The 14,709-nt window shown below is 38.8% G+C and overlaps 1 protein-coding gene and 1 non-coding gene across 3 annotated transcripts in view; both read left to right on the top strand.

The window, feature by feature from the left end:
- The window catches only part of LOC125266267 (cytosolic phospholipase A2 gamma-like), a 40,328-nt gene extending 29,202 nt beyond the window's left edge, over positions 1 to 11,126 (top strand). Inside the window, exon 9 of one of the 2 annotated variants that reach the window (XM_048186782.1) lies at positions 11,063 to 11,126. Coding sequence is in view for 1 of the 2 variants with exons in the window: in XM_048186780.1 (XP_048042737.1) it covers positions 9,366 to 9,452 (87 nt within the window). In the remaining variant the exon portion in view is untranslated. Of the gene's footprint in view, positions 1 to 9,365; positions 9,476 to 11,062 lie in introns of those variants that run through there. The other variant, XM_048186780.1, reaches the window with a different exon arrangement.
- Positions 4,404 to 4,522, top strand: LOC125268018. Its single transcript, XR_007184787.1, has one exon. It is a non-coding gene; the product is annotated as a 5S ribosomal RNA (ribosomal RNA).
- Positions 11,127 to 14,709: the final 3,583 nt, after the last annotated feature.

Here is a 14,709-nt window from a genome sequence, read left to right as displayed (position 1 = left end):
AGTCGGAGACGGGGAGATCTTGAGCTTGAGTTGACGACAGAGGGTTCCTGAGATGAAATTTCCTGCTGACCCTGAGTCGAGGAGCGCCACCACTGGAATAGAGGCATTTGCAGCAGTAAGAATTACAATAGTAGTGAGTGGTTTCATTTTCTGAATGGAGGGGAAAATTGCACTCACCACGGGCCGAGGAGGACGAGATGGGCATGTGGAGATAGCATGCCCCAGAGATCCACAATATAAACACAAGTTCAGGGTCAGCCTTCTTTGTCTTTCCTTAGGTGTGAGACGTGAATGATCTAATTGCATGGGTTCGATGGCTGGTTCTGGAGGGCTGACGGGCTCGGACCGACGGAGGAGGTTGGTGGTGGATGACTGGCTCTGGTGCTCTAAGAGACACGACTGCATACGAGAACCCACGCGGATGGCGAGTTGGATGAAGCGTTCTAGTCCCATCGAGTCCTCGTATGCAGCGAGATGCAGCCGCACATTGGGTTCCAACCCCTGACGGAAAGTAGTGATGAGGGCTTGTTCATTCCATCCGCTGGTGGCAGCTAGCATTCGGAACTGCAAGGCATAATCGTTAACAGATAGATTTCTTTGCTTCAGATTATAGAGTTTCTCACCAGTCGAAGAGTCCGCCAGAGGTTTCCCGAAGACCTCACGGAAGTGAGAGACGAACGCCGAGTAAGACTTGACAACAGGGCCCTTCTGTGTCCACAGGGAGTCTGCCCATTGCAGGGCCTTACCTTGCAGTTGCGAAATGATAAACGCTATTTTCGCTGTGTCGGTAGTGTAGAGGTGCGGCTGCATCTCCAGGACCAGTTCGCATTGGAGAAGGAATCCGCTGCATTCCTCCGCCGATCCACTGTAGGGCGCCGGTTTGGCCATGGGACTGGCGGTGAATGCTGGGGAAGAAGCGGTGATGGTGGGTGCGGAAGCAGCCGCGTTGATGGGTGACGGTGAGGATGGCTGTGGTGTGAGTGCTCGGCGCAGCGCGTCCACGAGCTCCTGAAATGGATCGTTGGTGCTCATGCTGTGAAGTTGTTAAGGTCCGGTCTTCTGTTACGTACAGAGACACGGAGACAGAGGTAAAAGCAAACCAGGTGAGTTTATTGCACAATAAGCAGAGCACTGAGTGATAGTAAGTAGATATGTGGTTCTTGAGAGATGAATGGAATGTAATACTGTCCTTTTCAAACTTGCAGATGCTGAAGTAGAGATGCACTGGAGGGAGACGGTGGAGACACTCACACACACAGGCAGGTAGGCACACGAGGAGAACAGGAGACGAAGGAGATGAAGGAGATCGCTGGAGCAGGTAAGTATGTCGTTGGGAGTCCTTAAGGTAAGCATACATGTGCTGTAGTGCAAACGAGACCGGACAGTGAGTGTGTGTGAGTGTGGTGGCTTTATAGTGGTGGTAATGATGGTGCTGATGATCTTCAGGTGGCGGTGATTAGTATGCTGGTGATTGAGTGCGTGGGTAAGGAAGTGAGGTGGAACCTGACGTGTCTGTGACACAAATGAAATCAGAAACAGATACAATTATATCATAAATTCCCAAGCAAAAAAATACTTTTTTGGCTGGTTTAGCTGTGATGTGTGTGAGTGTGAAAGGTGTGTTTTACAATTGTTCTCAATTGATTTGACACTTCTCCACGCTCAAATCACTGCTCTCGAAACAATTAACACTTTGTAATTGTCCTAAACAGATTGTAAGTTTTCATTAATTTCATAGAAATTACAAATCATATGCATAATTTTCTCAAAACATTATGTACAAAATTCTCAAATGTGTCTCAAATTCTCAAAATTTTTAATATGTCATGGGCAGGGGCGGACTGGCCATCTGTGTGATCTGGAGAATCACAGAACGGCCGGTACTCCATCCGCCACCACACACGCAGTCATCATCTGTTTTTTCCCCCCACTAATCTGTTTCACACTCCAGTACTGTAGGTGGCAGCAATGCACCTTTAAGTTGTATGCCAGCTTCACTGGCCGTGGCCGCCAAGTAAGCAGCAAAGACGTTAGATCAGTGGTCTCAAACTGCCGGCCCGCCCACCGCCTCTACCCGGCCCGCAACTGATCTCAAAAATAAAACATAATCCGGCCCGCTAAATTATTATTATTATTATTATTATTCTCTAGTTGCTACCTGTCTGATATGCAAAGAAAAAGTCGCCGTTCTAAGGGGCATTCACATATCGCGTCACATAAGCGGCCGCGCCGTATTCTTCTTTCCAATGCGCTTTCGCTCCAGTGACGTCTGTCGTTGCTATGCAACCATGAGCCGCGCTCTCAATCGCTTCTATTATGAGTGCGCTTGCCTAAATTGCAGTAAAAGCACTCGACTTTAAGTCACGAGCGCCGATTTAAACCACCGAAACGCGTCCGATGCAGCCATTAAACGTTACCGATGCTCAAACGGCATCTTGGACAAATGTGGCCCAGCTGTGTGAGCACAAGCGCTGCAGGTGTCTGTCAAGAAAAAGAAGAGTGTACAAATGTATTCAGGGATTGTATTTGTTCAGTACAGTGTTGTTCAGTGCAAGATTTTAATGTTATTTAAGCTAACATAAAGTAAGGGAAAATACTTCCACTAGATGTTAAAAACTAATAATGTATGTAACAATGAGAGATTTTTATTTTTTTGGCAAAATAAAGTTGATATATAGCTCCAGTTTTTTTGTTTATTTCTGAGCCCTCCACGCCACAAGTGTTGCTGGTTTTGTTCCTAAATTACTGATTTTTTATTCCATATATCTTGTTGGATGTGAGAAGTCGCACCAGACTATTTCAATTAATAGTATTATATTAGTAATAGTATTATATAATTATACTACACTCTGTAACAATGAGAGAGACACTGCTGTTTACATTTAGTATGGTAAATAAGATATTTATAGTATAGGTATAAAAAATATTTTAGTAGGCCTAATGAAATTTGAAGTAGGCTAAATGAGAAATAATGCAAAGGAAAGTAAATTTTCTGAAATGTTGCGCTTTCTTGTGCTTGAAGGATAATATGGCCCTCCTATGAGGTGTCAATCACAGAAACGGCCCCCCGACAATTTGAGTTTGAGACCCCTGACTATATGAGTATTCAAGTTAATCTAATATGCTTTTAACACAACATCTAGTCAACATCAGTGCTATTGCTATAATTTGGATGGTATAGTATCATGAGCCACAATTAAAGTCTTGTGACAGTCATGGCAGGCGTAATTGTTGTTGTCGTCGAGTTTCCGCACACTGATTGCTTTGGGCCGGGCCTAGTCAAAGTCCAGGGCCATTTTTTAGTCCCAGTCCGTCCCTGGTCATGGGGGACATATCATTTGCAGCTCTTTTTATTGATTTTACAAAACTCCATCCCATCTGAGGTCTTGGAGTCTTTAGGTGTGTTTGACTTGAAGAACGCAGTGTATGACATCAGAGTATCGCTCACTAATCGCTCTTGCTGTACTTTGATGTCATACACCGCAGCTCTGCTTCTACCCAGCCAGAAATCTTTTATGTTCTTGGAATGTTTTCACTGGCAAGTTTTATTTTTGTTCCCAGAATGTTCTGCTAAGCGGTAGGATAACATTCTCTAAAAACATTCTAAAAATGTTTAGTGATAACATTGTTAGAACATTATCCCCTAACATTCTTCCCATTGGGCCCTGGATGTGGACTCAAACTGGGTGAAATCAGATAATCAGACCGCTACATGAGGATCTTTATCATCAACAAATACCTAACATGATCTGATCACATTTTCTTTTGCTGTTCTTGCCATAACAAACAGTTACAGCAGCCAAAGAAAAACTAACATTAAAAAGTTAAGAGTCAAACTAAAGCGAACACTGATCACAATAATGGTGACGTCAAACCAAACAGACATCAACATCTAAAAGTCTTTTTTATCTTAATAAGAACTTTTATGCACATATGACAGAAATCAGTCTGGTTTGTAATAAGTGAAGCTGGCAATGCTGTTTTTGGAGTTGCTTGATGACGTTGGAGCTTGACGTCAAATAAATGTTGGGTTTAGACGTCAACCTGATTTTCATTTTCGACCAAAATTTGATATCTGAGCGACATTGGAGTCCACATCCAGTGCAGCTGGGAATCTTTATAAGAATGTTAGGGGATAATATTCTAACAATGTTATCACTAAACATGTTTAGAATGTTTTTAAAGAATGTTATTGTCACATGTCTGTTTGTTTTGAACTCTGTTTAGTTCAAAACTCTTTGTTCAGTTTCCCTCCACTTGTTTGTATCTATAGTTACCTTCATTATTAGTTAATTTGTACCAGCTGTGTCTTGTTAATTAGTCTCTGTTTCCTTTGTATATAAGTCCTTAGTATCTGTCTAGTCCTTGTCTTGCGTTGATGTTGTTTTGAGGTAACAGATTTCGCTTGCGGCCATACCACTCTGAGCACGCCCGATCTCGTCTGATCTCGGAAGCTAAGCAGGGTTGGGCCTGGTTAGTACTTGGATGGGAGCCCGCCTGGGAATACCAGGTGCTGCAAGCTTTAAGTTTTAAGAGTGTCTGAATGTCTTTAATAGCCAACTCTTGGCTGCAGATTTCGCTTACGGCCATGGTTTTGTGTTCAGTTTTCTCCAAGATATCTCCTATGTGTTTCCTAGTTTGAGTCTTCAATTAAAAGACTCATTTTGTGTATCTCTTGAGTCATGCGCTTCACTACAGCCACAACATTTTGTGACAGTTATCCTACATTTTAGGAGAATATTCTGGGAACAAAAATAAAATTTGCCACTGAAAACATTCCCAGAATACATGTTCTCAGAACATTCTTAGAACAATAACATTTCTAGCTGGGTAGTCAAACACACCTTTAAATAATGAGCTGATGAGTTGAATCAGGCGAGTTTGATCTAAGCTGGGGTTATGTTGCGTCCACGCCACCTCGTATTTACCGGAATCTTGAGATTACAACACGTGATATTATATTCGGAGCTGTTCATGTCCTTGGACTGGGAATTATGCGTTTCCATGGCACCACTATCAACGCCTATGAATATACATGGTACATCTGGGAGCTTTTTAGAAAACTCCCAGCTTACAAGCTTTAATTACGAGCTCTACGAGGACGTGAACACTTTTACAAGCTAGAATCTCTAACTACAGGAAAGGTGAATGCACCTTTACTCCATGACCCAGAGTTCTAGCATACAAATGATTGGTTATGGATCAGCAGTGTATTTGATTTCTTAGCCAATTAAAAACAAGAGATAATAAAAAATAAAACCTGTTAACTAGACAAAAGTCAGAAAAAACTGCTATTACACTTGACATTTCTGTCTTCCTCACTTCTGAAATGATGTGTTAATTGTTTTGACAGCAGTGACCTGAGTTTGGAGAAATGTGTCATACTGATTGAGAAAAATAGTTTATTTTCTCAACGTCCACATATTCAAACCTGCTAGTTGAAAAAACACTTGTAAACTCATTCACATGGCCACAAATAATAATGCATATTAATAATAATAATAACAATAATACATATAATATTCATTTCTATAGTGATTTTACTTGCTTGTACATTCTTTTTGACATATATTTTAGATGTATTTTGATTTTGGTGTGATTTTGTTTGGTTCTGCTGTATGACTGTGATCCCACCCACTTCCTCAGTTATGGTTAGAATTCACTTTTGATGTGAGTGTTTTGGGGATTGTAAAATAAAACATTACATTCTGAGAAATCTGATAACAGGATTCAAAACATCTTAACAGGGATTTTATAGTTCACTAAAAAATCATGAAATAAATAAAATAAGCATAAACTGGGGGGGGGAATCAAATAAAATATAAAAAACTTAAACTTTTTTAATTTCAGCTAGTTACCAAGGCAACATTTATCATTTTCATTTAGCTTAACTTGATAAAATAACAAACTAAAACTGATTTAAAAATGAATAAAAGACATACTATAACTAATACAAATGATAAATACTGATACATCCACCAGCTGAAGTGCCCTTGATTTCCAATAGAGGAAGATTTGTGATTGTTTTTAGACCACAAAATCAACAAAGTCGCCAAAGAAGTGTGTGTTTGGTTGTGAGGGAAAGATAACCTTGCTTTCCAAAGAACCCAGTGTTAAGTGGAGCTGAGAGATTTGTGTTCATGATTGGGTGACCCAACTTGGGTTGTTTTTACTCCCAGCATTTTTAGAGTGTAACACATTTTGTTTCAACATCTGTAACATCCAGCCATTGATATTCCTGTATTTATCTGCTGAAAATACATGCTTCCGTTTGTTTAAAATGAGTTTAAACTTCTGAATCCCAATTCAAACCTTGCCCTCAGACAATACACACAAACTGTCAAAAACACAGACTGCGATTACGGTTTTTCCAATGGCTACCATACTTTTGTCCAATCTGTAGTCAATCAATCAATCAACATTTATTTATATAGCCCTTTACAACACTCAAGGTGAACCAAAGTGAATAAAAGAAAATAAATAGTAGCCCCTAGCCTAGGCTAAATCGATTTACAAACAATTTACGAATTTATAAATCATGCACATCATTTATAAATCGAGGGAATGAATTAGTAAATCGTGCGCACAATTTTTTTTTTTTTTCTTGCATGTCATGTGCGGGCTCCGTATCTATTTGCACGTATTGCATGTCAAATAATTAACTGCACTTGAAGCATTCGTAAGATTAAAAATTAAACACCCAAAACTGTAAACCGAAAGGAATATTCTAAAAGCAACTCATGTAAACATCTTAATCATAATATTGTCTTATTCAGAATAAGGCCAATAATTAGATTACTGGTGTCCATGTAAACGTAGTCATTGTGTGCTGGATTGTGTATTTCTATGATTTCACCCCTTACACATGTGGAACCTATAAAGCGTATTTCTCAACAGAAAAAAAAAAAAAAAACATAATTGTGACTTTTGTATCTCATGATTCTGACTTTTTTCTCTCAATTTCTATAGTTTATATCTCACAATTTTGAATTAAAAAGTCAGAATTATGAGATGCAAACTCACAATTGCCAGAAAAAAATAGAATTGTGAGATAAAACTCACAATTACCTGTTATACTCTTTTATTCTGTGGTGGAGAAAGCTTCCATAATAACCAAAGGCCATGTTTTTTGGATTTGGTGTTGAGCAATTTCATGTTTTCATTTCAGTAAAAGCTTCATGTAAAGCTTCATACTACAATGATTCCACTATTACTGTTCCATATATGCAGAATATGTGGTCTGCGTAGGGCACTAACTACCAAGAGTACACCATTCTTGACAACATGCTTTCTAAAAGTGAATGAGTGATTACTTTATAGCAGTGGTTCCCAACCAACATTCCTGGAGGCCCACCAAGCATGTCTCCTTTGTCTGATACACCCATTTCTTTGAATCACTACTAATGAGCTGTTAACTTTAATCTGGTGTGTTTGATTGAGGAGACATGCAAAATGTGCAGTGTTGGTGGGCCTACAGGAATGTGTTTGGGAGCCACTGCTTTATAGAATGTGCAGTAGAAAAAAAGAAGAAGAAAGTAGCCACTGGTCAAATGAGTCCCCTATGAATTCACTTGCCCCATTGGTTGAAATTTCTTTCTGGGGGTGGCTGTGTGGTGTTGATGGTGCTCCCGTAGAGGGTGGGATGGTGTCCCCTTGGTAGCTAGTGCCCTATGCAGACCACATATTTTGCAAATATGTGTCTGTGTGTTTGAGCTAACATGTTCCATGCTGGTATAGCCGTTTTTTCCAGCACAAGAGAAATGGAGTGTTCTCTTCCAAACAGTTAGATAAAGATTTAAATTATAAGAAAATATAGAACAAAAAGCAGAAAATTGTTGATCTTGGAAAGTCTCTAGGGGGCATGAAGTTTACATATGGTGACATAAAACACACAAATGCTGTACGCTCGAGTGTAGTGTATACCACATCCTGTAAAGATGACGTATGTTGCATTATGTTTGATGGGTTCTGGGGGACAGAAGCATTGTTGTGTTTAACTACAAAAAAAATGAAGACAAGTTAGGAAATAAATGTCTAGCGAGGTAGAAATCCAATAAAATGTGTGTATTGCTAAAGCCATTGATGCAAACAGGAAATGCACTGACACAACTAAAAGACGCAAGTAACTGACCCACGCAGGTAATATGTTACCGCAAATAGAAGCAACATGTCCATAAATGAGGAGATAATGTGCATCAAAAGTGAATATAAAAACAGTGGCCCTTAGAGCTCTCTAGAAGATCTGTTGAAGAGAGAAAAGGCTTACAAGCAAGCGGAAACCATCGCCAGACCACAACCCTCAGAAGATCAAAGAAGACACCTGATGTTCTTAGAGAGAACATATTCTGAGTAGAGAAGAGGGTAAGCTTTAAAATGTAATTGTTTATTCTGGTCCATGAAACCTCCAGCTTAGCTGGCATAGAGTGGTGTATTTAGCTTTCGCCTTTGCAAGAAATAATAAAATGAGAATGAGGACTGCCCTCAAACTCTGAGTATTGTCTCAGTCTGTTTATTGTTGAAGAGTGAGAATCCATTTGGGAAGTTGACTGTCTGAAAAAGATTTATTTTTATAAAGATATTCTGATGGACTTTATAAAGTCAGAAGCATAGCTGTCATCTGAGGGTGAAGAGCCAGCTGTGGTGCACTGAACGGAAGACTAACTCATCCCACCCAGGTCGGCATAGTTGATATATGAACGGTAAGCCTAGAGGGTACGGTAGTGATCAGAGTAGACTCTGAGATAATATAATCTAAGAAGAAAATATTATACGCCTGCCTGATGACTCCTGAATCTATAAAGGAAATCCTTTTACATGAGCTGAGTAATATGAATAGAGGAAGTGGCTTGTGACCAAGAAAGGGTTTCGTGGTCACGGTAGAAACCACCCAGTGGGTGACGGGGCACAGCAGTCCTCATCAAAGACATTCATGTTTAAATATAAGTTGATGACGTTCTCTAGGAGCCCATATATACCTCCTCGTCACACTAGTATGATTTCATAGGCTTTCATTTTAAAGTGAACTAATCCTTTAACAAATGCTTCAGATATCATTATGCTGAGGCGTTCCCCCAATGCAGTGCGAGTTCTCTTTCGAAAGGGAATTATAATAGCATGCAGTGACATCAGCTGGTCAAAGCTGTGTAAATGCAAGAACACAGCAGGTCAATATAATTAAAGTAAACAACTGGACACAAAATATTGATTTGAAATATTATATTAGCTCATTAAACACAAAGTTTCCACAAACACAAAAGTTTCTAGCAGGAGGTTTTTACTTGAGCTTGTTTGTGATTGAAGAAATTGTCTCAGGTCTCCCCTAAACTGACATGATAAATTACAGCTGCAAAATTTTTTCTCTTCAGATAGATGAACACACACTCACAGACCATTGGGACCAACAGAGTACAGACCCGTTTCCCATCTACACAGTGATCGACAAGCAAGTTTGAAGATGGACGTAAGATCAAGAACCAGCCTGAAATTGACATGCTGTACCTGCAAGGTATATAACAATCTGTGTTTTAAAGGAGAGTTTATTAATATAATTTCAATTTACATTCTACAGATTCTCCATTATAAAATGTGCATTGAACTGAATTAGAGAATACAGTAAAATAGATCAGTATTCTCTGGGATGTATATTGATCTGGAGATCAGGTCTGTCAAAACTGAAATATAAATATTACAATAAGAAAAGTTGAAAAATAATTTAAAAAGCAATTTCACCAATACATTGAAGTGCTGCTTTCCAACATAAATCTTCTCATTACACAGTGATTTAAAGGAAAGATAATTTTTGCTTCACAATAAGAGCTTTATTGATAACTTTATGCATCAGACTGTTCATTTTATACATTTTATTTTTTAAACAATTTATGTTTTTGTTTATTGTATACACTTTTAAACTTAAATGTGTTTTCTGCAGCTCTGTGTGGCAGCGCTTTAGCTGATGGAGTCGAGGATAGGAAATTCCTCTGGGAACGAATAGAAGGTGCAACTTCATTTGTTCTCAAGATTCATTTCTGCCTAAAGCTGACAGTCATTTCATTATTATATGAATTTTAACTCAATTTGAACCCCGTCCACCAGAATTCTTTCTTCATTTCCTGCATAAAAGTAAAGGTAAAGCTTTTCTTACTGCTTTTATTAATTGACAAGTCGATCTACCTTTTGTGCTGTTCATGAATACCTGCTAAAAAGTCAAACTTTTTATTAAAGTCCCCATGAAATCACTTCAGTGTGACTTTAATAATGAAAAATAAAAGTGATCTATAATGATGATTATCAACTGAAAACTCCTGATATCTGAATGTCATAAATTTGGGGATGGAAAGACATTTTGCAAATATTCAGAAGACAAATGTTATCATTTGCTCATGGATCTGGTGGATATGAATCTCTCTGTTTTGAATGACAAAGATCCGTCTGATCTCGATGAATCCATCAGAACAAAGCTGAACAGTAAGATTTTCCTAAGGTGTACTAGAAAATATATCATTAATGGCTTTTCAGCAACATTTAAACAAGCTAATTGATGAAACCATATATATGGATACATTAACATGCAAAAACATCCAAAACAAAACAACCACTAATTAACACCAGATACACAAACTAGAATTATACAGATAACAAGAACTCAATCTGCACATTCCCCTCTTTTTACAGAGCTCACTGGAGGCAAACATCAGCTGATTTATCAAGACAAAAAACTGAATCTCACTGCCACAAAAAAACATTTGGACATCCAATGATGTTCTTTAAGGCTGAAGAAACTATAATGAAACATCAAAAACTTTTCTCCAAAGAACCATATAGTGAACTAAAAACATATACAGAATATAAAACAATATTGAAACCATTTACTGAATATAAGAACCTGTGTATTTGTTTTACAGATATTTTGATGAGAATATTAATATGCATGGCTCTGTGGATCTGGGGCAGGAATTATAACTTCCTCCACAACATGAAAGGTGAGAACAGAAACTCAAATGGACAGGTGCTGGCTGTAAATTCATTGTGAATAATACTGTATTATAATGCTGTGATCCCTCAGGTGAAGCAGTGCCCTCCACTCTTCTGGAAACTGAGACGAGAGACTATGAAGACGCTGGACTGTTGCTGAACTCACCCTACTTCTCAGTGCTGAGAAAAGAGAGAAACATCGACCTCATCATTTCACTGGACTTCAGTGACGATCTTGATCCGTTTACGGTATTATACACACAGAGAGTTCACTCATTTAAAAGAATAAATCCCCTAGAAATCATCATTTACTCCCTCATGACATTCCATACCCGTGACTTGTTTATTCTGTAGAACACAACAAAATAAAATAAAATCTTGCTGCTTTTTTATTTATTGTAATGTTTGGGACTCTGAATGACAGAAATTATAAGAAGAGGATGACTGGTTTCACAACATTGCCAACACTATTTTATTCTCCTTTTTTCTCAACCAGAACATTGACTCTTGCAGCCTCTAGTGGACTGGCCCAGTATTGCAGTCTGTGAACATTAACACTTATGACATTCATAACGACCACCAGAGTTCACACTAACCTAAAATGTACAAGATTTTAAACACATTAACAGATAATTACAAATGCTGTATTTCTGGAATGTAATTTAATATGTTAAACATGCTTCTGCATGTTTCAGTTCATTAAGCAATAAATTGCTGATCATTAATAATCAAATCAACCATAACACAGAATGAATTACAATTATAATTGCTGATTAAAATATTGTCTTACTTTGCTTCTGTTCCAATGAATTAATAAACCGTTCTCTAAAAATAAGGTTTTGCCCTGGTCATTTGATATCAAGCAGCACAAACACTCATTATTATAAAACTGATAGTTGTGGTCCTGGATGCTGATAGGACAATCCAGAGCTACAGTGTATGTCATAATAACCCTTTTTTTTCTAGTATTTTGGACATACAGTATTTAAGTATTAATCAGTATTACAGTATTAATCTCTATTCATATGAGAAGAACAAGAAGATGACAGAAGAATACTACAGTAAGAATGACAGAACAATATGACACAAACAGGGAACATACATCAACAAGTATGAATTCATCTGAACAAGTAGCCAATGACTGTAGATAAGGATAAATGTAAAGCAGTCAACTCATTTTTGGCACAAATGGAACCTCATAGTCGTGATGTAATTACTAATTCAAAATAAGTACCAACTCAAGACAGTATGCTATTTTGGATGCAGCTGATGAAGCTTTTCAAAACTTTGAATCAATTGAACCTGCTTCTACTGTGGTGAATCAGGTCATCGCTGTTCCAACTGTCCTGTTAAACCTGCTGCCAACTCCTCTCCAAATTTGAGAGTGAGTTACATTTAATACTTTACAAATCAGTTTATGCTTGTCACTTCCCATCATTTTGTCAGTTGCTAATCAAGACCACCATTACTCAGCGCTAATAGATTCTGGAGCTGCTTCAAATGTGATTCATCAAGATTTAGTGAAGCAGTTGAATATTCCTACGACTACTGTAAATGTGACCCACCTATTGCTGTTACTGGTGTTGATGATGGTCCCATTGTTAAAGGTCATATTACTCATTAAACACTCCCCATAAAAGAGTTGGCCTGCTTCACACTGAAAAAATCACTCTCTATGCAATATCATCACCACAAACCCAGTTATCCTATGTTATCCTTTGTTATCTACTCACGATCACAGATTTCATGGAGCGAAAAGGAATTGGCCCGTTGGTCACCTCACTGTTACACTCACTGTCTGGAACTGCCCACCAAACTTACAGTTTACACTACCCATCTACCCAAGAATCCCTTTTCATAACCAAATAACATACCTAATGAGTATGCTGACTTAGCCAAAGAGTTTAGTAAAGACAAGGCCACCAAGTTGTTACCTTATCACCCCTGGGACTATGCCATCGACCTCCTTCCTAACACCTCTCCACATAAGAGCTGTGTTTAACCACTGTCCATTCCTGAAACAAAAGCCATGGAAGAATACATTGAAGAAGCCTTATCTTATGGATTTATTACACCATCCACCTCTCCTGCAGCATCTGAGTTCTTCTTTGTTGACAAGAAAGACGGCGGCTTAAGACCTTGTATTGACTATCGAGCACTCATCACAATCACTGTTAAGAATCGCCATCCCTTGCCTCTTATTTCTTCCTTTCTGGAGCCTGGTATTTCACTAATTTGGACCTCAGATCTGCCTACAATCTCATCAGAATCTGTAAGGGTTATGAATGGAAGACGGTTTTTCTCACCACCAGGGGGCACTACTACAAGTAATTGGTTATGCCATATGCGCTGGCCAATGCACCTTCAGTTTTCCAGTCCTTTGATAATGAAGATTTCAAAGATCTCCTAAATCAGTATGTGATTGTCTACATAGACGATATCCTAATTTGGGGGCTCGTCCGGGATTGTTCCTCAGTATTGGGGAAGTTCTGGTAGTTAGCATAACTTGTTGTTTTTCTCTGAGGACGTGTGTGTTAAAACTAAGACTGACCATCAGTTCTTGCTCACGATAATGTGTGTTGCAACTCGATTCCCAGAAAGATTGCGAAAAAATACTCCCAGAGTGGTCATTAAGGCATTGGTCAAATTTTTTTATACTTTTGGTCTGCCCAAGATAGTACAAACCAATCAGGGCACGAATTTTATGTCTAAGTTGTTCACTCAAACCTTGTGTTCACTGATTATCAGTCATCGTACGTCCATCCATATCATCCTGAGAGTCAGGGTGTGCTTGAGAGATTTCACCAGACACTTAAGGCTATGATAAAGAAGTACTGCTGGGAGACAGGTAACGAATGGGACGAGGGTGTGCCATTTATTCTTTTTGCTATTCATGAAACCACTCAGAAGTCTCTGCAGTTTAGTCCAACTGAACTGGTGTTAGGACATAGTGTCCAAGGACCACTGAAAGATCTTAAGGAACAAAGGCTGGGTCTTGACAACAGTTTAAGTCCTACAAAGAACATTCTTGATTATGTGGCCCGTTTTCGTGAATGAGTACAAGAAGCCTGTGCATGTGCTATAGAAGCTCTTGCTGAAGCTCAGTCTAGCATGAAACATCATTTTGATAAAGCAGCAGTGTCTCGTTCATTTTCAGTTGCTCCGAATGATCTTTTTGTCAAGGCCGAGAAATGTTACGTCAACCAAATTCCTGGGATACAATATTAGCCATTCAGGAGTTGAGAAGTATGATACCAAGGTAAAAGCTGTCACAGACTGGACCATACCCAGCACTATCAAGGAGTTACAATGATTTCTAGGCTTTGCTAACTTCTACTGTAGATTCATCGTGACTTCAGTACCATAGCTGCAACTATCATCTCACTTCTTAAAGGAAAACCCAAGAAGTTATTATAGATGGAGGCCACTACATCACCATTCAACAGGCTCAAGTCCAGTTTCACCACAACTCCAATTCTTAAGAATCCAGACCACAGATACCTAGAATATAATAAGGACTACAAGCGTTTGAATCCTGACCAGGCTTTTTGCCCAAGGTTTTCACTCATTTGAATTTCAGTCACAAACCGTCCACGGAGCAAAAATAGTAAAGCAGATGCATTGTCATGTATCCACGACTCTATCTAAACTATCTTGCCAACCTTTATCATCATCGCACCCATCCAGTGTAGCGCCATCCCCTCTAGAGTGCCCAGCTGGAAAAATCTACATTCCATC

The sequence above is a fragment of the Megalobrama amblycephala genome, linkage group LG4 (genome assembly GCF_018812025.1).
Source record: "Megalobrama amblycephala isolate DHTTF-2021 linkage group LG4, ASM1881202v1, whole genome shotgun sequence".
NCBI classification, from domain to species: domain Eukaryota; kingdom Metazoa; phylum Chordata; class Actinopteri; order Cypriniformes; family Xenocyprididae; genus Megalobrama; species Megalobrama amblycephala.
This window is presented reverse-complemented; position numbering and strand designations above follow the sequence as displayed.